At 39.4% G+C, this 27,490-nt stretch overlaps 2 protein-coding genes across 4 annotated transcripts in view; both read right to left on the minus strand.

Moving 5' to 3' along the window:
* The window catches only part of LOC131697391 (receptor-type tyrosine-protein phosphatase beta-like), a 45,380-nt gene extending 44,340 nt beyond the window's left edge, over positions 1–1,040 (minus strand). The window contains exon 1 of the mRNA XM_058985620.1: positions 855–1,040. Coding sequence (XP_058841603.1) covers positions 855–909 — 55 coding nt within the window. The 5' untranslated portion in view covers positions 910–1,040. The remainder of the gene's footprint in view (positions 1–854) is intronic.
* Positions 1,041–1,436: 396 nt separating this feature from the next.
* Positions 1,437–27,490, minus strand: part of LOC131697393 (receptor-type tyrosine-protein phosphatase R-like) — a 56,483-nt gene continuing 30,429 nt past the window's right edge. For all 3 annotated transcript variants that reach the window (XM_058985625.1, XM_058985624.1, XM_058985626.1), the window contains 8 exons: positions 15,515–15,701; positions 14,727–14,811; positions 11,123–11,202; positions 9,637–9,774; positions 8,442–8,552; positions 7,772–7,929; positions 7,022–7,135; positions 1,437–5,026 (listed from right to left, as the gene is read on the minus strand). In XM_058985625.1, the coding sequence (XP_058841608.1) occupies positions 4,933–5,026; positions 7,022–7,135; positions 7,772–7,929; positions 8,442–8,552; positions 9,637–9,774; positions 11,123–11,202; positions 14,727–14,811; positions 15,515–15,701 (967 nt within the window). In that variant the 3' untranslated portion in view covers positions 1,437–4,932. The remainder of the gene's footprint in view (positions 5,027–7,021; positions 7,136–7,771; positions 7,930–8,441; positions 8,553–9,636; positions 9,775–11,122; positions 11,203–14,726; positions 14,812–15,514; positions 15,702–27,490) is intronic.

Consider the following 27,490-nt stretch of genomic DNA (forward strand, 5'->3'; position numbering starts at 1 on the left):
GCATTCACAATGTACACTGGACTTTTCATTTCTTAGCTGGATTTGAGGTCAATTATGAATGTATAGATACACACACGTACATTTTATATAATAATAATAATAATAATAATAATAATAATAATAATAATAATAATAATAATAATAATAATAATAATAATAATAACACTATATGTTCCTACAAATGAATTGGGCAACCTTGTGAACCCGAAATGTATCATTTATTGATATGTCGTTTTGAACTATCAAAAGAATACTGCCAGCAAAGTTAATATGTGTGTATGCAAATAGACTAGTGCCTGTGTAGATAAGTCTTGGTGAACACAGCTACCTGGGATAATAGTAAACTGATACAGCGCTCAGCGTTTCCTTTACAATGGGGGCCAGCACTAATTAAGATTACCGGCGGTGTAAATATTGCTCTAGAATTAAAATAAACAATTAACAGAATTGAGGCATGTCCCGAAGGTCATTTTGTTTATACGTGTATTGCTACTCCCAATACTGTACAGTAGGTAAAGTCCAAAATCTGTAGGCATTTATCTTAAAGTAAAAAGGCTGTGCGTCCAATTTAAACTAGTTTTTGGCAAGAACATACCTGTTGTTAAAAGAATAAACAGTTTAATGTCTGTTTTCTTTAAAGTAAATAATCAACACATCATTGCGCTTGTTGGCCCTATTTCATTGCCATTATGTAAACCGAAGTGCGGGTCCAGGATATATTTCCGTTAGGTTCTGGCTAACACTACATCTAAGCATCAGGACTAACAAGTTGTTTCGAACGGTGTCCCAGATCAAAAACAATAGGGTGATCATACAAAACGGATCAAATACAATTATAAAGAAGCGCTACTTACCCGAAGAAGGTAAAGGCACAAACGTCAATATTCCAACCAAGAAAAACGCATTCATTTCTACAGTCAACGCGGCTTCATGTTGCCACTAAAATTCAGATGAGCAAGATCAGGCAGAAAAAAAGGAAATGCGCCTTCAGGGGAAAAGTCAATGACGAGCACTTCCTTCTATTCAATTGTTTTTGGAGTTTCAGACGATATTGTCATCTAGCGTGGCTCTTTAAAATGGAGTCATTATCTATTCAGATTTTATTTTGAAAAATACTTTATTGAAATGACACAAGAACAGTTCAAGGGTACAGCACACATTCATATCACAGTGTGACTCCATTGTAAATGTGGCGCACACCGAGTTGTTTTTTCAGAGGGCAATTTTCTTTAATTAAATGTTTGTGCTGTACCACGTTCATGACGACAGATACTGTAATTTAGATTCTGCTAAATCGACTGAATTGTATTCCGTAAACAAGTCTATGAAGCAAGAACAATCTGTGTTGTGAAATATGAACCAGGAAACACACATTTATTTAGTGATTTTAGCTTTAGCTGGAAAGGGAATCTTACAAAGTTCAACACATATCGTTTTAAAATAGTATAAGTTTATTGGCAGTACAGTATATAATATAAAGGTCAACAGCAAGGAATGACAGTACAGGATACCCGCTCATCTGCAGACTTCAAAAGTGTATCCAAGTAAATATAACTCTTCCACAAGACGTCATTTTGAGATAATTTCCTGCAGAACCTATACAACCATTAGCAGCACAGGTGCCCATATTATTTATATTGCATTTTCTTAATGAGCCATATGTATATAGTATAGATGTATGTGTGTATATATATATATATATATATATATATATATATATATATATATGTATATATTATAGGTAGTCAACATATCACAACATTCACTTTAATAGTAATATATGGGAAAAGCTCATTATATGACATATAAATATTTAGCCATCAAGCTAACTGGTAAAATCTCTAAAAACAGTAAACAATATACAATGACAACGTTGTATATTAAGAAATATTGAGTAAAATCAGCATTGTGCATTGTAACTGCTACATAGATCAGCTATAAATAGACATCTTGTATCACAAATAAAAAAGAAAAACGTCACATACAAAAAAATGTAATTTAAAAAGTTTTCATAGTCAAAACAATCTTTTTCTTTCCTTTTTTTAAAATCTAAAGTTAAAACACTTGCAGTTTTAGCAGCAAGACTCTTCTGTGGTCAAGATGTATGTCAGCCACAAAATTAACAGCACTTTTACATGTACATTATCATTCACAATACATGTATATAAAAGGCAGGGAACTGGGGAACATTTACACACAGACCCTCATATTCTCAACATAGAACTGATTGTAAATCACTGAGGCATGAGGAGTTTATATGGGTAAATATTACACTTACAAATGATTCTTCACATATACATTTGCCATGGCAGAAATTCAAATCTCGTGAAACGTTGCCATTAGAAATGACAAGAGCTGCTTTTGAGCAAAATAGACCATGAAAAGAAAGAAGGTAATCAAACCAATCATGCCGAAATGTTCAAGGAAAATATCATCTGTACAGGCTTGTGTTCCCAAATAAAAGATCAATGCTTTTTAAAAAAAAATTTAACACTAATGTCTCGACTTCTTTTAATACAGTCTTGTATTATTCAAGGTCGAGGTAGGTTTGTTTTTTTGGTCAGCTATTAGAAAGTTTCCAGACCACAGTCTGCAAACTGCATGCGTGTTTGTGTGGAGCTGTTCACACGACAGAGGCAGTGACTTAAGTGCTATTGCAGGCTGCATCCGTTACTCATCACGAGACGCCGCAGCGGTGGACTCGCTACGTACAGTAGATGTTATGCTTTGCAGAAAAGAATCCAGAAACTCTCTTCTACTCCATGGGAAGCCCTAGAGAAGGGGTGCCGGATCCTAGTCCCGGAGGGCTGGTGTCCCTCCTGGTTTTTGTTCCAACTGTACACTAAATTGCTTATTTGGACCAATTAAGTAATTTAGGGGGCAGTTGGAACAAAAGCCAGGAGGACACCGGCCCTCCAGGACCAGGATTGGGCACCCCTGCCCTAGAGGTAGCCCTGATCACTGATGCTGCCCTCTAGTGAGAGCCAAGAGATATGCCAACTCTTCTTCAAACCGCTATTGTAGATTACTGGCCTCCCATAGACCTTTCACATTGTTTTTGGTGTAACCCAATAAACTACTGATGTTGTTGTTATTATTATTATTATTATTATTATTATTATTATTATTATTATTATTATTATTATTATTATTATTATTATTACTATCTTTCTTCAGTGTAATAAGAGGCTCAATACATGTTTATCACTGTGGTTTAGGAATCTGTTATAAGTGATTATATGAATCATGGATTAAGAAGCAATATAGCATAAAAACAGCCCACTCTTTTTATGCTGTACATTTCAATGGGCTATGTGATGTCATAAAGGGTTTTCCCTTCAAACCTTGCTGTTAGTGGTTTTTAATTTCAGAATACCCCACAGCCATTGTGGAATCACAGTATGGCACTCCCTGTTCTATATTGCTTAATTATACCATTCTTATAACCACCAAGGGGAACATTAAGGTTATTGAGATTTTACAGTGTCTGGATCGCTATAACAGACCCTTTGTGTTGACTTGTGTGCACTGGTGCAATAAGATTAAACCTTAATGGGTAACACTTTACATTAAGTGTCTCTAATTAATGTGTATTTACATAGTAGTTACTTTGTAATTATGTGTAAGTACACATGTATTTACTATGTTAGTATGCATAGTTACAATGTACTTAATATGTAACATTTCTTTGCATGATACAACCCTAGTCCTAACCCTAACCCTAACTCTAATCCTAACAATAACTAATCTAACCCTAACTCTAACCCTAACCCTTTTTCTGTTACAATTGTGTACTTACATATATCGGGCAAAAAGATGTGCAGGTTAAGTAGATTGTAACTATGCAGAAATCCACAGTAATTAGAGACCCTTCATGTAGAGTGTTACCCCTTAATGACTGGATAGTGTCTGTGTCAGAGCTGGCATGGCCAATGTTAAAGAGCAGCACCGAAACCAAAAGCAAAACACCAACTCCTAATAACAATGCTAGTCGGATTTCTTTTCAATAGCCCTTCCATGAGCACACTGTCTATTCAGGAATGAATCCCATCTCCATCACTGTCCCAAGCCAGGACTGCTGATTTAATAAGTAGCGCCTCATTGTTTTGCTGCTTCTTCTCAACACACCATTTCTCTGTTTCTGACCCATTAACCAATTCCGCTAACAGGGGCCACACAAACCCCAATTCTGGGGCTTGCAGATCACTTGCGGATAAACTTCATTCTATGTATTTATTGTGATGGTACTGTAGCATTTTCTTTAAAACTTCAATAGTTTACTTATCTACTGTTTGTTCTGTACATTGGTATCATTCCTGGTGGTTTCATTTCCTCCCAGCAGTGACAACATGCTGTCCTGAACCCTTGACCACAGCTGTATCCCATGGGCTATACTGGTCAGAACAGCTCAAGGATTGATATAACAGTCTTTATAATTGTTAACTTCTACCAGGAGAATGCTAAACTCTGCATATACAGATCAACAAAGAAGATGAAGAATCCGTCAAAATCAAACATTTCATTTTTTTTTAATAAACAAGAAACGGTTTTAAAAACTACCTTTAGGTTTCAGTTCCATGTACATTAGAAAGGTGATAGTATTTTACACGTGATAGAATTTTACATTTTACTGGTAGAGGTTTGGCGATTGGAACACGTTATGGTTTGAATTTCTGCAACAAAATATAAACAGGATATACAAGATTCTTATAAGCAAGTTCAACAGCTTATGTGATAAAGACACTGCATTCATTTACAGATAGCTTTACACTTCCTCAGGGCTTGTCTACCCTTCAATAGCTACACACATGCTCACCCTAGAGGGTTTGCCCTGCAGTCTAGTGCTCCTTGGTTGAGTCTCTGCCAGCAGGTAATACGATTACCTGGAGATTGTTCTTCCATTACATGCCAGGAAAACCATTCCCTGCTTTCTCATTGGCTGGCATCGGCTGAGAGTCTGCTTTCGTACAGGCTCAGGGTGTGGTGTATAAACTCGTACTGCTCGCCTGTCTGGACCATGCCTCCCCTGCAACCAACAGATACAGAAAAGAGGGAGGTTAGTGGAATAGGAGCCACTGTAGCTATGGCTCTGCTAATGGGCCGCATATTTATTTCTGGTGTCTCCGCTAGGGGTGTACCGGTTGACTGTGTGTTGATAAAATTGTGATATTTCCTTTACATGATATACTGTATTGTAATGGAGATGTGTATCATGTGTATTGTGGAGGACTAAAATCACTGAATAGCTACTTTGTAGTCCACCACAGGGTTCACTATTGGTAATTAAATGTGATGTAATGTTTGTCTTAACAAAACAGTCCATCACTAATGGTCATTTGATTGTATTACACATTATACAGTGTAGCCCCCTCAGGAGCAGAATGCATATTGGAACTCGAATCTCAGCGTGACCTACAAATCGTGATGCATATCGCTTTGTGACATGAGTGTATCGTTACACATCGAGTCATTGGCATGAAAAAGTAGTTCACTAAAGCACAATGTCAGGATGTGATGGTCTTGTGGTGTGCGTTTTGGACTAATATCCATTGGGGGCTGTAGAACTGACTACCCAGTAAATGAATGCATTACACCAAGTCATTCGAAATGAAGAACTTTTTATCACAGGTGTCATGGGAGTCATGTATTAAAAATGTGTTGTTAAATGCCTCCAAAATCCTGAGATGGTTCGGTGCGGTTTTTCAGCAACAGCACAACTGCAGATGCAAAATGAATAAACCACCAAACATGGAGCTTTTCCTACATACATGAATAATAAACACATAAGTAAATAGATAAATAAATAAATACATAAGTCAATAAATAGATGTGCATCTGAGCTAAGGTTTTGTTCAGGCTGAATGTTCAGATATTCAAATACTGTTATTGCACCTGTGTCAAGTTTAGCAAACAATTCCATAACGTTCAAACAAATCTGGATTTTTGCAATTGCCAGCACTTACAGTATCTGCAAGAGTGTTTAGCCTGCTAGGTTTCAACTCCTTTCACCTTCTTATGGGTGAGCGGTAGCCACTCCCTGATGCTGACAACTAAATCACACACACAGGCTGAGCACGCTTTCCTGCCCCCTGCTTAACTGCCTCTCTCACATCCTGCCTGAACGATGGACACGGTGACTACTGACTGCAGGACAGAAATCCCCTCCACCCTTCTGCTTCCTCCAATCTGTTCAGATGGGCTGTTTCAAGTTCTTTTAAAGGTGAAGTACTGTACTTTGAAAGCTTTACAAATCCATTTTCCTTCTCTGGTACTGCAGTAAGACTTGCACTGCTCCCCTCATTGTGCAGAGGGCAGCCTTCTTTCCCACATGCTGATCTATACACATCAGAGCTCCCCAGTCCATAAGAGAGCTAGAACTCCACTAGCATGTGCTGCACCGTATGGTTCCCCTGCAGCTACAAACAGAGCTAGAACTCCACTAGCATGTGCTGCACCGTATGGTTCCCCTGCAGCTACAAAGAGAGTTAGAACTCCATTAGCATGTGCTGCGTCGTATCGTTCCCCTGCAGCTACAAAGAGAGCTAGAACTCCACTAGCATGTGCTGCACCGTATGGTTCCCGTGCAGCTACAAACAGAGCTAGAACTCCACTAGCATGTGCTGCACCGTATGGTTCCCGTGCAGCTACAAACAGAGCTAGAACTCCACTAACATGTGCTGTGCTGTATCGTTCCCCTGCAGCTACAAACAGAGCTAGAACTCCACTAGCATGTGTTGCACTGTATTGTTCCCCTGCAGCTACTGTATGGGGCAGGAAATTTCCACTAAAGGGAATACTTGCTAACAGCAGTAGAACTTGTGTGATCTGATTTAATTGGTTCCAGGGCTCCATCGGATATGTAGAAATATAGTATCTCAGAGGAAGTCGTTGTACTACATTGTAGTTGCTTTATTAACGTCAGGGCATTATAAATAAATTGTACCCAGGCTGATGTCTTTGACTATCAGTTGGTCTGTTGTTTTTCTCAGCAGCTCAGCTCTTAAACACAGTGGTGACCTACCTGTCTAACCGGAGCTGGCAGGCGATGGAAAGCACGTCCACTACCCCTTCCTGCTTCAGCTGACGACAGCCGGTCGTTGTGGCAATGAAGCAGCCAGTCCTTCCTATCCCAGCACTGGAAACACAAACAGAGGGCTTCAGAAAACTAGCATCTACCGATTGCATAAAACTAACAAGATATACATTCATAGGAATCATTCGAAGTGCTTCTCATTGCAGTTACACAGATATTGACACAGAGTTCAGGAGCTGCTATTCGGGTCTAGTTGCCTGCCATAGACCTATGTGTGTAATGTATGTAACACAGGCTACATGGACCAGGATCTCTTTATATTAGTCAGCGCCAGCACCATCTAGAGAACTGCTGTGTATTGCCTGAACTTAACACAGGCTTATAAAAAATACAAATAAAAAAGCTCTTTAATTACTTATTCTAAGATTATCTTTCTGTAAAGTTACTTAACGTTCTGGTACTGGAAGAGTTAAGTAAATGTGCAGGCATCATTATTATTATTATTATTATTATTATTATTATTATTATTATTATTATTATTATTATTATCATCATCCTCAATATTGGATCATAGGGATTATTTTGCTGTCTAAAAAAAAATATCCCTGAGTTCTAAATGAAGCCAGACCATGAAACTACACCATAGGTTTGGAGAGTCAGGATGTTTCCTTAACTTGCTGCAGAACTGCTGACTCTCTTCCTCCTCCTCCTCGTTGTACTATTCTCAGTCATGCCTACCTGCAATGCACAATGACAGGACCCCTGCCGGCTGATGCTTTCCTGTCCTCCTCCACCTCTGTGATGAGCTGCAGGAGGGGCTGAGCGCTGTCGGGGGTCTTGTGGTCGGGCCAGGACGTGTACCAGTAGTGTTTCACACTGCAACACTGGCCTCCTTGCTGTTGAAATGAATACAATGCATTGAGCGAGACTGACTGCCCCCGACAGAAAATACTAAAACATTTTAATAAGATAAGGTTCTTTTCAGATATTCCCTAATCCATCGTAGATACAGCAATGTTTGATGTAGAAAGTAAAGCTGAACTGAAGTAAAATAGTTGCTCCATATGAATGTATATTGTGGTAAAAAAAAAAAAAAAGTAGAAATAACAATTTTAACAGTGACAGAATAGAACAGCGCAGTGCTACTCTTTTACAGGTCATTATGACAAAGTAAAAATAAAAAATCCACAATAAATGTTAATCTGAAACAAATGTTGCCATAACACTTGGCTTCTTTAGTGAGAGCCAGCAAAACTTACCCAGCTCCTAAAATCACCATCATGCTAAACATTTGTGTAAATATACTTTAGCCTCAATATTTTTTTTCTTCTACTGCCTTAATTTTGTACAACTGATGTAGGGTATAAAAGGCCATTTAAAGACCATCAAAGCGTGCCACAGCAGTTACCTTTAAGGTCAGGTTGCGAATGGTGTAGTGGTCACATTCACGGACGCTGTTTATTAGGACCTCCACCTTCCCATATATGCCTCTTCTTTCTGGCCAGTAGAGTACGCATTTCTACAAACAGAAAAAAAGAAGAAAGCACAATCACTTTACTAACATTCTTCCAAGGTGCCGTGACCGGGAGGCTAAAAACACAGCCCAAGCAAACTAACTCCATTCATCTTAAAAAACTAAAGTCATGCTATTTTAAACACCGGTTTATGTTTTAAAGTTCTAAGCACCCCCTTCACTCACCTCTCTGAAACAGACCGGTCAGCTATGTGTGCGCCTGAGCAAGTGAAAGGAAAGAAAAACATCTAAAACATGTCTTTGATGCATCTTTAAATGTTTGGGACGGCAACCGTAATGAATCAGCGTTATCAGCCGGTACAATCAAAGGCCCCAGTGGCCCAGGCTCCTCCCTAGCAAATCTAATTTTCATTGTTTACTTGTTAGAAAGACGTCAACTGCTATTCCAGAGCTGCACTGCAGCCCTGCTTCTGACAGACCCAGATAAAGGGGGCAGCGCCGGTGTCCAAAAGCTCCCACAGCCCCTTGGGTATTTTTCTTGATATCGTACCAACTCTGGACCTGCCTGCCTGGGCTGGGTGGGAGACACAGTCAGGGCCGGTGGAACGCAAACCTCCCAGTTTATTTCATAATGGTCTATTTTTAAACTCTTCAATACTTTTGGGAATCTACTTGCCTCTACTCGAGCCAATAGAACAGTGCAACAATAGCTCATTCTTTAAGGCTTCATGACAGCTGTGTGTGTGTGTGTGTGTATGTAGTTTTGCTCATTTATTTATTTTAGTTTGAAAGTCAGTAAAAGAGCATCTTCCAGACATCCTTTTTCTTTCATTTAAGCATTTTATCCCAGGCCTTTACCCATTGTAACACCCTAAACCGTCTCGTTTCAAAACCAAACCGCTAGACTATTCAAATTGTAAACTCAATACCATGGGCGCCAACATAGCACCCATCATGTATTGAGAAATATTAGATAACCCCCCTCTACAGTCCCAACGTAAGGAGCACAGAGGCAACCTGAATCCCAGGATGAGTCACCTTTGGAACAAAATACCCTGTATGCAAACAGGAGTGTTGCATCATGGGGAAAGGATTATGTAAGCTATCCAAAGCTCTGCTCAAGACTCACCTCGTTCTTCTCTTTCAGCTTTGTGATCATGACTATGACCGGAGAGTCCTCTTGCCAGACCATCTGCCAGAAGTCATTCACCGTGTTAATCATGGGGCCCTGAGTGGCAATGTAGGTCTTCTCTTCTCCCATGTAGCCCTGTACATGGGAATACAAAGTAACAAGGAATGGTGTTCATTATTTATTCAGCATTATTGCCAATTAAAGAACGCCAGTAAAGAACAATGGTCACCCTCCTAGAGGTGGTTATCCCTCATTAAGTCAGTCCCCAGTTGACAGTAATCAACATAACTAAACCAGCACACCCAGTGTCCCTCTCAGCTCGGGAGCGTCCCAGGACAGAATGACAGGGGTTGCTTGTTGTTCAGATCAGGATTATTGAGGTGCATCAGCAGTGCTTTCTGGGAAAGCACAGTGAACAGCATTGCAGTATCAGTGCTCACCTTCCATGCATACGATAACACACAAAAAAACAAAACAAATCTAAACATCTTATGGGAATGACATTGTAATTTTTCTCAAGCACGCCAAATAATCACAGCACAGCCGATTCCCCTTGGGCAGTGTATGTCAGGAGCAGTATGTTCAAATTACACACAGGTTTCACACTGCACCCGAGTATAAAAAGCAGCAACGCTTTCACAGATGGGAACATGCTTATTGTTATGTACTGGACTGATTGCATCAGACAATAAGCAGCTTCCCCTGAGCTTCCTAGTCCTAGAAGTGTGTTTTCCTCTCAGGTATTGTAACTAAAACAACCTTTTTAATAAAACAAGTGAAAGCCAGATAAACATTACAGTAGGATCGGACTGAACCCTTCACTAGTCAACCTGTATTCAAGGTCATTTCATTAAAACGATGCTTATTCAGGGGCTGATACTGACACATGCAGCTTCAATCCTCCGGTTCAAGTCTCTTAAAAGACAATATACATTGAGATAAACATACTGTATACTTGCCCTGATGGCTTCCATTATGGTTTTCCACTGTATTCCAGTATCACATGTAAACTGGTTTCTAAACATACTCTAATCAAAACACTCAAAACCAATAAAAAAATTAAAAAAAACTGAAATCGTGATCACACTTTATTTAAGGGACACTTTTTAAAAATGTATTACCTGTTAAAAGCGAGTTTACTGACATATAAAAAAAACAAGTTTTTTTTAATTGTGTGTTAGTTTATAATATTAGTCGATATTAAAAACTACTAAAAAACATCCAAGCTGATTTTGCCTCCTCAACCCAGGGAAGCGTCAATGCGAAGCTCCCTGTAGAATCCCTGGTGAAGACCGGCAACTTTGCAGTGCCAGGATGCAAACCTGCGCTCTCCAGACTGCATGACTCGCCCTGTACAACACACAGCAGGGCTTTCAGCAGACACGCCACTCTGGAATGTGTGAGAGTCCAACAGCAGCACAAACACAACCAAGTAAACAGCAGCAAGAAGTGCATGTTGCAACACAGAAATGGCTTTACTTACCCTGATGTAGTTAGCATTGATGTAACAGCTGAGTGGATCGTATATGCTCTTGCTCTTCAGACACACTCTGGAATGTGGGTCTTCATGATATGAAAAAAATAAAACAAAAACTAAAGTGTTATCTACAATTGAACCACATCTAGGATCCAATTCACAAAAGACGACACTTCTAACCCTCCCTAAAACAGGTGCACAAGGGTTCATACCCTAAAAACTTGATTTAACCCTTTCAGTCCTGGCGGGACCTTCTTATCTTAGCGCCTTATGTTTTGTCCTGTTCTCACCAATGAAAGGAGTTCCTTTTTGAATTATATAACTTAGTTTTGCATTCTTCAGCTCCACACAAATAATTCAGGACTGAAAGGATTAATTAATTGAAATGGGTTTTTAACAAAACGTTCCTTAAAATAGCCCTTACAGCTTTGTGAATAGGGCCCAGGATGCTCTGAATACATATAAAAAGCCCTCTCCTTGACAGTGTCTTATAATCCATTGCTGTATATACTGTAGTATATTATAGCATACTAGAGTGTTTATGGACAGTACCACAGTATCGTTTTTCACATGGGTCAAGGGGACAGTGTGAGGGAGGGCCAGCAGTAAAGAGTCTTTTGAAAAGCATGGCAGTATTGTTTATGGTCCCTTTTCATGAGATTCACTGCAATTCTAAAAAGGATACAGTACTCTTTCATAGATTTGCTTGAATTACAATATAAATAGATCTTTTTTCTATTTTGGATACTGCTCTTCAAACGGCCTCTTTCTTGCCAGCAGTTCTTTTGCTGTCTCCTTCCATTTCCTGACCGGTTTTTCAAACACAATATATTGTAACAACCATAGTATATATTGTAACAGCTTCGGCCCTTTGTGGAAATTTCTTCCCAGTACTAAAATAACTACTATTGCTCCCCATTACCCTGGACACTGTGCATGATGCTGAAGATCCTGGCACAGAGGTTTTTAGACAATACTGCTGGTTCAAGTATACAGGTCTATGATGATTTGATAATACACCATTTCAGACAGTTGCCATTGCACATTGCCAAAGTCACAGCACAGTAATCTGCAACAGTGTACTGCTGCATCTTTTAACATAACTACAAACTGCTGAAAGGACCGTGACCCATCACCATAAACACCTTGGGCTTGCCATGAGTCTGAAGGCCAGCATACTGTACACTGGCAACTTGTGTTGCGTAACATTGCACAACATGAATTGTGCAAAATTGCAAAAAGCAAGAGAAAATAGCCACCCTGCCGCTCCATGTCGTGTGTGGAGGTGTGTGGCCTTGAAGTTAAAACGTCTTGTATTAATTGCGTCAGTGCTAAAAAATGATGGAATACCTGCAGCTTGATAGCTGTGCCTTCACCAGTGTAAACTGTAACCTGTTTGCTGCAACGCTTCTCTTACCACTGGTTTCTCTCTCTGTGTATCTATCTTGTGTGGTTGAAAGCACACTCAATGCATATTACAATATGTCAAAATTTTATAACATATCTTGTACATTTACGTGTTAACATGTCAATCCATATTCTAAAGATCTACCAATTCCTTAACAAGAAACTCCACATAGACAGACAGACAAACAGACACGCATCAGATTGTTGTCATGGTGTCGCCCAGTAAACAATAGGGCCAGAACACTCTGTTTATGAAAAGGAGGTCTGTTCAGCTTTGCTTATCTCGGTCCTTCTTGTTTATGTTACAAAGTGCTTTAGCCCTGGCAACTGAAAGAGCAGGGTTCCTGTCGAGGATTGGTGTTCCTAGCAGTAAATTTAATAAAAGGAGGAACAGCGCTGAGCAGCTATTGATAAGTGAATTTCCCTTTCGCTGTGTGGGAAATGCTGGGGCCCAAGCGGAAGACGATAACGGTCCAATAACTGGGTCCAGCTCAAAGATCATTATATAATAATGTAATGTCTCCAAAACGGATCAGACAGCAAGGACAGCCAGAATTGCAGAGCTCCAGTCCCTAATTGTATTATTCTTTCTGCTCGTCGAAGCCAATGGAAAGAACAGCTCATTTCACACACATTAACCTTGAACTGGAGGATTGTGGTGAGCGCAATGAAGCTGTTCCTCCTTGTCTTTCAGCCCCCTGCAATCTGGGACAGTTCACAATCTCAGCAGCGCAAAAGGATGGAAACCTCCCCTTCCTTCACAATGCACAGCAATAATTAGCGGTTTCCCCAGTCAGCCAAGGCCAGGCAACCTTGGGAAAAAACACCCTCTCCAGCAGCATGACCTTTTTCAAAGTCACCTTCAAGATACATTCTTTTAGTGACCTTTAGAGTGAAGGTATCATAAGGGTGAAGAAAGGCAAACCAGGAGCTGCAGGTCACCAGTACACCGTCTTTCTCTCCTAGAACCCTAGCTTTGAATATATACAGGGCGTCCCGTAAAAGTCAGGCAACTTTCAGTTGGTATAATTATCAATATACATTGGGGCAGAATGACTACTCATTTGCCAGAGTTGAATAGTAAAGGTAAAAAACTAGTAGCTAGAAGCCACTTACAAAATAAAAAAAACATACATGTATTTGATAATGTCTGTTTTGCCATTTGTGTATGTACAGTTTGTAACACTTTGCTGTCTGTGCACTATATTTTAAATCTGCTTGGAATTAAAAAATAAAATCCCAAATGCTTCTTAATGTTCTAAAATGTCATTTGTACTCATGGATTGCAACCGCAATTGCAGCTGCACTTCAGTACCCTTGAAACTGCACACTTCACAATTGCTTTCCGAGTAATTCAAACAGCTGTATACAGTCTACTAGCCCAGAGCATTGCCCTAGTAAATCTCAAACCCATCTACCAGAATTTGTAAGTCGCCCTGGATAAGGGCGTCTGCTAATAAATAAATAATAATAATAATAATAATAATAATAGCCCCAGTCACATTGTTGAAGCACGCCTGCAGATAGGAAGCCTTCGCCAGCGCTTGAGATGTGAACTCCTCTCAATCACATGCAGCCAAGCACATTTCCAGGAGCACATTTATTGTTTGTTTTTTCCACTATGTAGGCTGTTTACGGCGCCAGCCCCATTGTGCAATATCTATAGCACTATATTTATACTAGATATTAAAATGCATCACCCAGAAAGATAGTTTAAAAGCTCCCATTTCAATTGAATTTTATCTTCTTGTTGACATGAAATTATTTTTGTTCTCTACAGCACCAATTATATAAACACACACACACACACATATATATCTATATCTATATCTATATCTATATCTATATATATATATATATATATATATATCTATATATATATATAACCCATGTCTCTCTCTCTATATATATACAGTATATCTATCTATCTATCTATCTCTATATATATATATACAGTATATATATATATATATATATATATATATATATATATATATATATATATATATATATGTCATTGGTGCTTGGACTGAGAATATGTAGAGAACAAAAATTAAAACGGGGAGAATTGTCCCTTTAACTTGTTTTTCAATGTGGGAGATGACCTAGATAAATAAAGTTAGTATCATTTTAAAGTTTGTATCAAGCACTTTTCAACAACAGCAAGCTGGAATGACCCAATACTGATCTCTGCACATCTTACTTGGCAAAATGGTCTTGTATCGGTTTTTGGTTCCGTGACTGGGAATGTCCAGTTCTTTGGGATCCACAAAATTCATTGGAATTTCCTACAAGAACAAAAGCAAATATTACATAAAACTTCGGAAAACAGCAGTCGTTCATTGCACTGTATGGCCATACTATGGTCAGGACACTGCATGATACTGCATAAATACTTCACTGTAACTTGATAAGGATATGAAAGAGACCACCACATTGAATGCAATGGGAGTCCACAGAGGTGCCATCTGTTGGGGGAAGGAAAGACTGCAACACCCAAAAACAAGGTGCAGCAAGCTGTAGCAGCAGAAGCATCCATGGCAGGATAAGAAGAGCACACCTGGAATTACAACATGCGGGTCTGACCGTCATGAACATGTGATCATGTGTGATTCAGAACCGTAGAACAGAGAAAGCACACTCCTGCTGCAGTCTAGGAAAGATTTCTCCACTCAAGACGAGAGACTGACTCTTGAAGTTGTGTATACAGCTATGGCCAAAAGTTTTGCATCAAGTAGAATTTTAGGATTGAGACATAATAAAAATAAAGAAAACAACTACATGAACATAATTTAGATTTATATTTACGATCTTGTAATCAAAGAAACTACAAAATGATATCACAAGTGTCTGTCGGAAGCCAGAGCTGTAAAGCACAGAAGTCTCAGCTCTTTCCAAGTCCTTAATACTGTGTTGAAAGATATCTCCAATCAGAAATGCAGAGCTCTAAATCTATATCCATGTATCACGTGAGCTGGTGACAGGCATTACCGCGAACTCTGCGTGCAGCCGCTGGGTGTGGAGCGCAGCCTCGCGGAGCTGCTGTCTGCTCAGGGCCCGATGTGCAGACTGAAGGTACTCCATGGCAACCCTCTCCCGGGGGGCAGGCGCGGCGCTGAAGGGATCCACGCTGCCCAAGACACTCATATCCAGGCTGAGTGACACATTGGAGCCCCGCCTGCAGAAAGCAACAACGGTTAGCACACACGCCTTTTATTAGCAGTTGTTCACAATCCAAGAGTGCATATCTGAGATGTAAACAAGGCTTACTATTCTTAATATAACTCTCGAATTTTCTCCATACTTTTATCAGACTCGTAGGGCCACATTTTCAAAGGGCCAATCTTTAGTTTACTCCTATTTTTTTTTAAAGAGGTAAAACACCTGTTCATTTTACAAAACTAGAACCATACAACCAAGTTATACATTTCAAGTCACCTTTCAGTGCTTTCAATGCGTTTTGTTTTTAACTTTCTAACATTACCCTTGTTTTTTTCCCTTTTTAAAAAAAAGGAGTTAATGAAAGAATGTGTAAAGGCTTTTCTGATAAAATGTTGATTTACCTTTAACTAAAGACTAAAAATGAAATATTTACTATGGAAGTAGTTTCACCTTTAATGGTATATTTGCAGTAATTAACTTGTCTATTGCCATTTTTTTTTATATATCCCATGTGCATGGAATCCTATGTAGGTACAATTGTGAAATTTTACTCATTAAAAAAACCATGGAAAGTAGGAAAAATCCCCTTTAAATTAATAAAATTGCATAACAAGGCCTACATAGGATTTTATAAACATGGGGGAAAAAATAAGAATGCGCCAATAGACACATTAAAACAACTTCCATAGTATATATTTCACTTTTGTCACTTGTGGGCAAAATTCACATCTTATAGACTAATTTCCCCTTTAGCCTATAGTTTAATGTTGTCATCGATTTTGAGGATTGTATGTGTGCTATGGTTTTGAGACAAATCTATAGCTGTGAACTGTGCCAGAAAGGAGTCTAATCTGTATGTCTGCTCCATTAGGATTGCAGATTGATTCAAGGCCTGATGAAGTGGATACACCCTCAGTAATTGGTGCCAATCGATCCTGTGTATCTTCCTGGTCGATACAGCTTCATCACAACCTGCATTCAGTGTGTGAGACGTCAATACAGCTTCATCACAACCTGCATTCAGTGTGTGAGACGTCAGTACAGCTTCATCACAACCTGCATTCAGTGTGTGAGACGTCAATACAGCTTCATCACAACCTGCATTCAGTGTGTGAGACGTCAATACAGCTTCATCACAACCTACATTCAGTGTGTGAGACGTCAGTACAGCTTCATCACAACCTGCATTCAGTGTGTGAGACGTCAATACAGCTTCATCACAACCTGCATTCAGTGTGTGAGACGTCAATACAGCTTCATCACAACCTGCATTCAGTGTGTGAGACGTCAGTACAGCTTCATCACAACCTACATTCAGTGTGTGAGACGTCAGTACAGCTTCATCACAACCTGCATTCAGTGTGTGAGACGTCAATACAGCTTCATCACAACCTGCATTCAGTGTGTGAGACGTCAATACAGCTTCATCACAACCTGCATTCAGTGTGTGAGACGTCAGTACAGCTTCATCACAACCTGCATTCAGTGTGTGAGACGTCAGTACAGCTTCATCACAACCTGCATTCAGTGTGTGAGACGTCAGTACAGCTTCATCACAACCTGCATTCAGTGTGTGAGACGTCAATACAGCTTCATCACAGCCTACATTCAGTGTGTGAGACGTCAATACAGCTTCATCACAGCCTGCATTCAGTGTTGAGACTGGCTGATACAGAATGCCCATATTTTATAGCCAACTAATAAACAGCTTCCAGGTCTTCTGGACAGCACCTTGGTGTTACCGCTCCTTTGCACCACTGTCATACGATGTGCTAATTTGCATTGGAATGCTTCCTAAATCAAGAAGCCTCATTTGTAATACCTTTACTGGTTTTATCCATACCATTTGTGTTGAGTGTTTAAGGATAAGGAACTACTTGGAAAGCAGATCCATGTCCTTTACGCGTTATAGATGGTAGAGGCAGAGGATAACCTGTCTCCAGGTTCAGAAACAAGCTCTCTGCCTGCTGTGCTAAAAAAGCCAGGTTCCATCAACAATGCGGTCAGACTCATCAATATACTGTTAAACTCATTAATCTAGCAGATTAATTTACAGCTTGCAGTCCGTTCTGAGCACTTGTATATACACGTGGAAGAGACAGTCATTTACAGCCTGCAGTGCCTTCTGAGTGGATCTTTGTTGTATACAATGGGGATTTTTTGGGTCTGTTTGAACAACAACATTAGAAAGCAGAGGCCCAGGCTTTTGAATGGCCCTGTGGAGTGGCCTCCTTGCTCACGGAACAAGACACTCGGGGATTATGTCTTGTAGGGCCACATATCCTGAAGAAAGTACATTTAAAAACCCAGGAACATTGACGAATTACAAGGAAGAACCTAAACAGAATATACAAAAAAAAAAAAAATGAAATCACAGCCAACACTCTGGGCTTAGCTAACTGGAGTCAAAGAGTCACCATGTACCAAGCCAATGGAGGAGCACATTTTGATGTTCTGTAATGCTGTCAGATGGGGGTTGTTTGTGATGTGTTGCATAAGAGCGATGCATAAAAGGTTAATCATCCTTCAAAAGGAAGTTTCACCTGTCCATTACAGGACAACACCTGACCCGATGGTTCAATTAATCATTAGCTGGCTCCCTTCCAGGACTGCGTTTGTCCTAAAATTACTCCTGAGCTCACCGTGCTGAAAAAAAAACCCAAGAGATTTTCCAATTGTTTACTTAAATCGCAATCAGTTCTTTAAATACTCTCACCAATGTTTATTCAGTGCGGAACGCCCAGATCTCTGATCCTCTGTCTTTTTAAATTTAATGGGCTGGGATTTTGCTAAAGCTGGAGAGTCGTTGCCCTTTCCCCTTGGCAGCGCGGATGAGGGAGTTGTTTCCTTCTGTGCACTTCATCCCTGCTCCCCAAGCCTGGGTCTGCAGGCTGCTCTGTGCTATCTGCAGAGCTGCAAGCTCTGACCGACTCTCGCAGGTGGAAGGAAGACATTAATTAACTGGAAGAGAACAGTGCTGGCTGGGACAGCAGGCTTGGGAGTCATGTCTCATCTCCAAGATCAAATTCACACTACAAACAGCTAATCAACTCTGCCATTCCCAAAGGAAAATGAGCCGAGCCAAGCCCAGTCCAATCAGGGCTAAGTTAAACACAAATAACTGCACACTCCACATTATCCCTGAAATTGTTTATTTTGTTATAAAAAAACAAAAAAACATATTAGTACTTTAAATACCCTAAATCTGTTTGTTCAATTCAAGACTAATAATTAAAAAATGGAAAAACAAAAACTACTTCGACTACTTAAATTTAGTGTTTATTTTTGAGCCAACTCAGTTAACTTAAAAATAAATATGTTTCTCTAAAAAGCTGTGCTGTATTACAATATTTTGTGAGCTTCTCAAAGAAGTAGTACCATGTCTATAAAAAATAAGCTATGAAATGAATTCCTCTGTTAAACTCAGGTCAAACGCACTGCTAACACCTTCATACAGTAAATCACACTGTCAGCGCTGTCCGTTAACAAACCTCAACGTTGTGTGACACAACAACATGCTGTTTTAAAAAAAACCACAATCTCCTCTAAAATCAGCAGACCATAGAGTAATAAGAAGCAGCAATATGGAGCCCTGCTCTCGGTGTAAAGTATAACAAAGGCATTCCAACCTCAGCAGGTCAGACTGGGCAGAGGAAGTCGCTTTGACAAGCACTTCTGGACTAACCTTTAAGCAATGAGTATCTAGTGGGGACAGGAACCACCCAGTATCCTGAGGAGGAAACCAGCTGACATAAGAGTCCTTTCAGCTTTTCCCTTTTAATCACGCTTTCTAATGTAGTGCCAATGGCTCTGCAGTGCCTGCGAAAAGCCAGTACAGTACATCTGAGAGAAAGGACTTCTCACACATGCTAGGCTGCACAAACCATCCACTTGGTCCTGTCGATTACTCCCCCACTCAAACTCATTTTTAGCACGCCATGGGCGGTTTGGAATGAAAAACGACACACACACACACACACACACACACACGGATAATGGTTGTGGCACACAATGTATTCACAGGTTATGCTAAAGATATATTTAGAATTATAAAAACAAAATGCACTTAAATGTATAATGCACTTAATTCTAGTCCCTGCACCACAGAAAGGACATTGTGGATCTGGACAGAGTCCAGCAAAGAGCAACCAGACTCATCCCAGAAGTAAATGAGTTTTGAAGAACATATAATAGAACTGAGGGAACTGAAACTACAGTATTTAGCCGAGAAGAAAGAAAGGTTAAACCTAGCCAATATGTTTGGCCACGGACTGACGGACACACTTAGAAGTAAAGTTGAGAAAGACTTAGGACAGACAGATAGTTTGTTTTTTACAGATATCGGTGAGTGTGGAATGGGCTGCCATTGTTGCTGTTGAATCTGGGGATCCTTTAAGAAACGACTAGAGGACATTTTAGGGTCAAAGGCCTTCTCTCATTCGCAACTTTTTCAATGTTCTTATGTTTCAGAACTACAGCTGGATTAAAACTCCATACTGTAAAAAAATACCATATTCTTAAGATACATTTACCTTAATATTGACTTGATAAATTGTATTTGTACATTAATTCTACACCAAATATTATTGTTGGTACATCATTTTTTTTAAAAAGTATTTTACACTAATATTGAACAACTTTTATCGTAATTAAAAAAAAAAAACTGAAAAAAACATGTCAATAGGTAATTTTATCGGAAAAATATGGTATTTTTTTTACAGTGCAGCTAGTGTGCAGTCTGCTGTTTTTTTCAAATAGTCTAAGTCTCATATAACTCATTCCTGCCCCACCCTACTGAGGTGGCTCATTTCTTGTTGACATGTGATTGCACAACAGCAAGCCAGCTGGGAATACAGCACTATTTCCCTATATGGTAAAAAAAAGAAATACTGCTCCCAATGATAAACAGAAGTCAGGTTGCAGGAATTCAAGGAAACCACCACCTATTTTTAATGTATTACTGGTAATGGAAACATGTATGGGAGACAAACTGTAATAGACTCATCATTGGATCCAGTATCAACAAAGTTTGACAAGTTAGCAACCAGTTTATTATATTGAGTTTTGCATGCAACATTGGCTTCCTCAGTCAACAATGTAAACTAGCCATTGGCTAAACTGAGTTTGCTCAACACCATGGTCTTAATAATAACACCCGTGACAAACAAACAGAATAAATAGCTCTGCAGCTAAGAGCTCTGGGTGATGCTGGGTTCATAGCAACAATGAAGGCCCTGGCACTCTGCTCTGTATCTGGGGACTCTGCCAGCAGGCCAGCACTGGCTAAACAGACTCGGAAGCAGAAACCTACAAACAGAAGCACAGTACTTAACTGGCAATGAGGGAAGAGAAGCGCTGTAGTGATATGACTGGATTTGCTATGAGCAAATATGCCAACAGTAATATTTTGCAGCAACAAAATACAACTTTGTCACCATTCTGGGTGATTTTGAACTGGGTTTGGTTATGTTTGGAGACTCCTAAGTGTCTTTTAACTCTGCCCCCCATACTACTATACATATATCTATATCTGCATCTATCTATCTATCTATCTATCTGTCTGTGTATATATATATATATATATATATATATATATATATACACATATATATATATACAGTATATACAGTGCCTTGCATAAGTATTCACCCCCCCTTGGACTTTTCCACATTTTGTAGTGTTACAACCTGGAATTAAAATTGATTTAATTTGGATTTTTTGTCACTGATCTACACAAAATAGTCCATAATGTCGAAATGGGGAAAAAAATCTACATATATTTTTCAAAATTATTTACAAATAAAAAACTGAAAAGTCTTGATTGCATATGTATTCACCCCTAAATAAGCTCTGGTGCAATCAATTGCCTTCAGAAGTCACATAATTAGTTGAAAGGAGTCCACCTGTGTGCAATTAAAAAGTGTCACATGATCTCAGATTAAATACACCTGTTTCTGGAAGGCCCCAGAGTTTGTTAGAGAGCATATCTAAAAAAACAGCATCATGAAGACCAAGGAGCTATCAAAACAAGTCCAGGATTAAGTTCTGGAAAAGCACCAATCAGGGTTGGGTTATAAAAAAATATCCCAAACTTTAAACTTCCCCCGGTGCACCGTTAAATCCATTATTAAAAAATGGAAAGAATATGGCACAACCGCGACTCTGCCTAGAGAAGGCCGTCCACCAAAACTCAGTGACCAGGTAAGGAGGGCATTAGTCAGAGAAGCAATCAAGAGGCCAATGGTAACTCTGAAGGAGCTGGAGAGATCCACAGCTGAGATGGGAGAAACCGTCCATGGGACAACTATAACCCGGACGATCCACAAAGCTGGGCTTTATGGAAGAGTGGCGAGAAGAAAGCCATTGCTGAAAAAAACCCATATCAAATCCCGTTTGGATTTTGCCAAAAAGCATGTGCGAGACACAGCAAACATGTGGAAAAAGGTTCTCTGGTCTGATGAGACCAAAATTGAACTTTTTGGCCTTAGCGCAAAACGCTATGTGTGGCGCAAAGCCAACACTGCTCATCACCCTGAGAACACCATCCCCACGGTGAAGCATGGTGGTGGCAGCATCATGTTATGGGGATGCTTTTCATCGGCAGGGACTGGGAAACTGGTCAGGATTGAGGGCAAGATGGATGGAGCCAAATACAGGGAAATTCTAGAGGAAAACCTGTTTCAGTCTGCAAGAGACCTGGGACTAGGGCGGAGGTTCACCTTCCAGCAGGACAATGACCCTAAACACACAGCCAAAGCTACACTGGAGTGGTTTAAAAATAAGAACCTGAATGTCTTAGAATGGCCCAGTCAAAGCCCAGACCTCAATCCGATTGAGAATCTGTGTCAAGACTTGAAAATTGCTGTTCACCAACAGTCCCCATCCAACTTGACAGAGCTTGAGCAATTTTGCCAAAAAGAATGGGCAAAAATTGCAGGATCCAGATGTGCAAAGCTGGTAGAGACTTACCCAAAAAGACTCACAGCTGTAATTGCTGCCAAAGGTGCTTCTACCAAGTATTGACTCAGGGGGGTGAATACTTATGCAACCAACAAATGTCCTTTTTTTTTGTTTAATTAACTTTTGTGTCACAATAAAAAAATATTTTGCACTTTCAAAGTGTTAAGTATGTTGTGTAAATCAAATGGTAAAAATCCCAATTAAATCCATTTTTATTCCAGGTTTTAACACTACAAAATGTAGAAAAGTCCAAGGGGGGTAAATACTTATGCAAGGCACTGAATATGTATATATATATATATATATATATATATATATATATATATATATATATATATATATATATATAGACACACACACACACACACACACAAAACCCAGAGCCGCTCACAATGATTGCAAACATCATAAAGTAATAAAGGAAATTCAAATGATTTGAAATGGCTCTTTAAATTCTGAATGCAGTTCGGGACAAGCTATATGAAAGCTGATGTGGTTAAAAAATATATATTTTTTTTTTATGGAAACGATGTGTTTATTTCCTCATCTTGGCACGTCCAGTGAATTATGATTTCCTTAACAGTGTCCCCATGTCTTTTCAGCACATTCCTAATAAACTTTTTTCTCACTTTTCCTGTCCAAGAATGGGATAGTTCTTGACTTTGACCAGGCGCTAGCCTGTGCACTCATCATTCTGCACGCATGAAGCTTTTTGCAGACTCCGGGTAACAAGTAACTCCTAATAAAGGAACTCAGCAATGCCTAGAAGGTACAGAGTAAACAAGACAACGTTATTTTATCTCAGCTCTAATAAAAGATTAATATTTGACTTTCGAAATTTCAGATTTAAAAAACAACACACATTCAAGCATACACACTCACACAGGCACACAGAAATACTGTTTGCAATTCATTTGCAAAGCAGTTAACATAACATTTGGTTTGGGTGTTACTAAAACACACCCATATTTTCCAGAAATTATAAGCTAATAACTCATGCAAACCATTTTTTGCTCCATCCTCTCTTTGGAGGATAAAACACCAAATTCGGTATGGTTTGGGTTTCGACTTTGTATGCAGTGAAACAGGAAACAATGAGATGATTCACATGCTGCAGAGCAACGTTAAAGTCTGTAGTTTTATAAAAAGGAAAAACACAACGCCAGTGTTACAAAACCTTCAACAAACAACCAAGTATGTTCATTTAAGAGCTTTACCAGTGGCGTTCTCACTTTACAGCAAACAGTGTTGAACTGGAGTAAATGTTTAGCGACTCAGATTCAATCAGTAGTGAAGCAGTTACTGCCAGTAGAATGGAAGGTAGGAAAGGAAGGAGTACATTCCTAACAAGTGAAACACATGCATTATCCCACCCTGTACCCAACCTTAGTTATTGTACCATAGATCCCAGTCAGATCTTGAGAATCTCAAAAACCCTTTCAGTGAAAACACATAAAAATGAAACGATACACAGTACACATTTTTTTTGTATGTTTATAACGAGCAGTAATGTCTGTGTCAATTAAAACATTAGGACAGGGAGCCACCGCCAAACACTGAATACCAACACACTATAGGCATCTTTTCTAAATTCGGAAACCTCATAAAACATTGAACCCCATGGGGTAAAAGACAGAAGAGGGTATCTGACGTTACAGAAATAGGTCCGCCTAAAAAGAATGACCAGAGCTGGAGCACTGCTATCTGCTATCAATGACACACGGGGGGAGACACCGTAAAAGTGCTCAAATCAGTTCTGTTCATGTTCAGCCAAAACGGAAGAGCGTGTGATGGGAAGGGGCGGAGGAGACAAGCACAATCAACAGCCCAGCAACCAGGGCTTCCTGTCACCATGGGAACCGGCCCGATTGACAATTGCAATTTCCTGGGAAGCTAAAACTGGTAGTGACCTTGGCAACCCGAATCAGCAGAGCAGGAATGAAGGAGAGGGTTGCCATTGGCGATGGACGTATTTTCTGTTTTATTCTGTGGCGTGCGCTCCAGAAGGGACTCTCTTAAAAGGCAGTTCACCTATCCCTTTCCTGCCTTCTCAGCACTGCTGTTTAATGTGACAGGACAACGACCCCTTAATGAAGGCTCTGACATCCATCAAAATCAACCTAAAGGAAAAACAAGACGGACACTTGACTTACGCCTTCAGGAAGCACAATACTTATCCATGCAGCTTTTATAAGGCACAGTCAGTTGTCTCTTGGTTTCATTGTGGTTAAATCAGACCTACTTTACCAGTAGGAGAAACATTTATTGAAGTAATTTATAAAAGTTTTAAAAGGACAAATCAACAAACTCGAATGCATTTACAACATGTAGCTCATTTCAGAGTTGATCCATAAATTGAAACGCAGTCCAATGAATGTTCTTCGTTCTCAATGTGCTCGTAACTTTGAGGTTCTACTCCAATGAAATGGATGTCATGCCGGGATGGAAATAACCCATTCCAGGTTTTACTGTGAGCTTGATTAGCCCCAGTGTATAGGTAACAAGCTCAGATGTGGATCAAACTGCTATGCAATGGGAGTCTTATTTCCATCCCTGTCATGCAATATTCAAGCACAGCTTTTATGACAGCATCACAGCATCGCAGCAGTGTGGAGTAGTGGTCAGGGCTCTGGACTCTTGACCGGAGGGTCGTGGGTTCAATCCCAGGTGGGAGACACTGCTGCTTTACCCTTGCGCAAGGTACTTTACCTAGATTGCTCCAGTAAAACCCCAACTGTATAAATGGGTAATTGTATGTAAAAATAATGTGATATCTTGTAACAATTGTAAGTCGACCTGGATAAGGGCGTCTGCTAAGAAATAAATAATAATGATGATATATATATATATATATATATATATATATATATATATATATATATATATATATATATATATATATATATATATATATATACACATATATATATACACACACAGTTTCAGACAATTTATTAAGGGTGTCCTCCAAGTTGTCAGGGTTTTTTCCATTCCCACTCAATAATATCAAGTTCCTCTGTGAGGTACAACCTGACTTGTCACTGGAACTGGTCAAGCCTGGGTAACACGGACAGTAACCTCCGTGGAAAAGCAAACAGCCTGGCTGGGAATCCAGCCCATGTTTATATTAATATAATATATTATCTTAACTAATGTATTCTTATAGTTGTTTAGATTCACCTTGTATTATTTTCTGTTTAAGTCATCATAACCATGTAAATAAAAACTAAAAGTTTAAAGCACTCATGTGGCTTCAATAGACCTCCAAATAAATTAGGTACACCAGAGTGTAACCATTAACCTGTCCCCCTGCAATACTCTGCCCCTAGTGGACATAAGAAATATCACATTTGTTCTATGTAATATTTCTTACCGATTTATTTCTATGAGAAGCAGTGTTGCAGGGGGACAGGTTTATGGTTACACTGTGGTGCACCAGATGTGCTTGGAGGTCAGATATAATTCTAACAGGGGAGTTTAAAATTCCTGTTATATATATAAAAAAAAAAGACAGTAGGACGTGATGACTGAAACAGAAAATGATCCAATTGGATAAATTGTTCTATTGATATGTGCATACATTTTGGAGAATTATAAGTAAAAACACAGTCATTGATTTAAACTGCAGTCCAACTTTACCTTGTTATTGTCTACAGCAATTAATTATACTCGCTTTCATTTAAAAAAAAAAATCACATATCTATGCCTCATAACAATGTAATCAGACAAATGACAGCTAATGAGCACATCTTACTGTAAATGAATTTCATCAAACTACAGCTGCTATATTATTACCTGACGAGCGGTAAAGGTATGCGTGTCTGGGTCTGTTTGCCATTCAGTCTGGGTTAAATGAGAATGTAACATTACATCCATTCAGCAAACACTTCCTCTGAATGGAAATGCTGACCCTGTCGCTGCTCTTGCCCCTACTGTTTGACTTCAGTGGTCTTACAAACACAGGTATTGACTTTCGAACAAAAGCCAATGTTAAGAAGACTTACAACAGGTAATCCGTTCATATCACCATCATCAAAAATGACTCGAAAAGAAATGTGTAAATTATTTGAAGAAACCTGCTATCTGCGGCTGTCTGCAAGGTTTCAGATTTCATTTCCCGCTGACATATTGTCAACTCACACCACTTTCAAAAACTACTGTGAGAAAGTTAATTAAAAAAGGGTGGATTTCATGTGTAATTTGTTTCTACCATAAGCATTTCTTTAATAAAATAAATATCTAAATAAGTGTAACTGCTTCAACTCTCCTCTAGATGTCACTGTTTATTTCTCTTCCATCAGATGGAATATATTACAACAATACAACCCTAAGAGGAACAGCAGCTTCAAACCACAGACCAAGCTCTTCTAAACTGTAGAGGAACAGCTAGTGTGGATGCACAGCAGAAACCACTTGAAGGCATCAGGGCAAGAACATTGCATTAACCCTTTACTTAACACTGTTCAGTACAACTATCATCCAAAATATCTTGTTTTTTTCTATTTTTGTTTTGCAGATTAAATATTGATTGGCCCAACTACCCATATTGTGACAAGGTGTGCAGTGTGTTGTGCAAACAGCAGGTGGCAGTGTACTCCCTTTATGTCCATAGAGATTTGGAAGAGTGCTTGTACTGTATCTTAATAAGCATGGGCTGGGGCTCTGTAACCATGGTCTGTTAGAAGTTCAATTGCAGTCGGGATTGTCCCTAGAGCATCCATGTATTGAGAAAGAATGTTGTGCAACAAGGCTGTGCAACAGGGCTGCTCGTTTGTTGAGCAGTCTGACATGTTATAGGGGCCAGACATTGAACTGATGCTTCGGGGTGCATTATTGAACCTACAA

The sequence above is a fragment of the Acipenser ruthenus genome, chromosome 14 (genome assembly GCF_902713425.1).
Source record: "Acipenser ruthenus chromosome 14, fAciRut3.2 maternal haplotype, whole genome shotgun sequence".
Classification (NCBI taxonomy): domain Eukaryota; kingdom Metazoa; phylum Chordata; class Actinopteri; order Acipenseriformes; family Acipenseridae; genus Acipenser; species Acipenser ruthenus.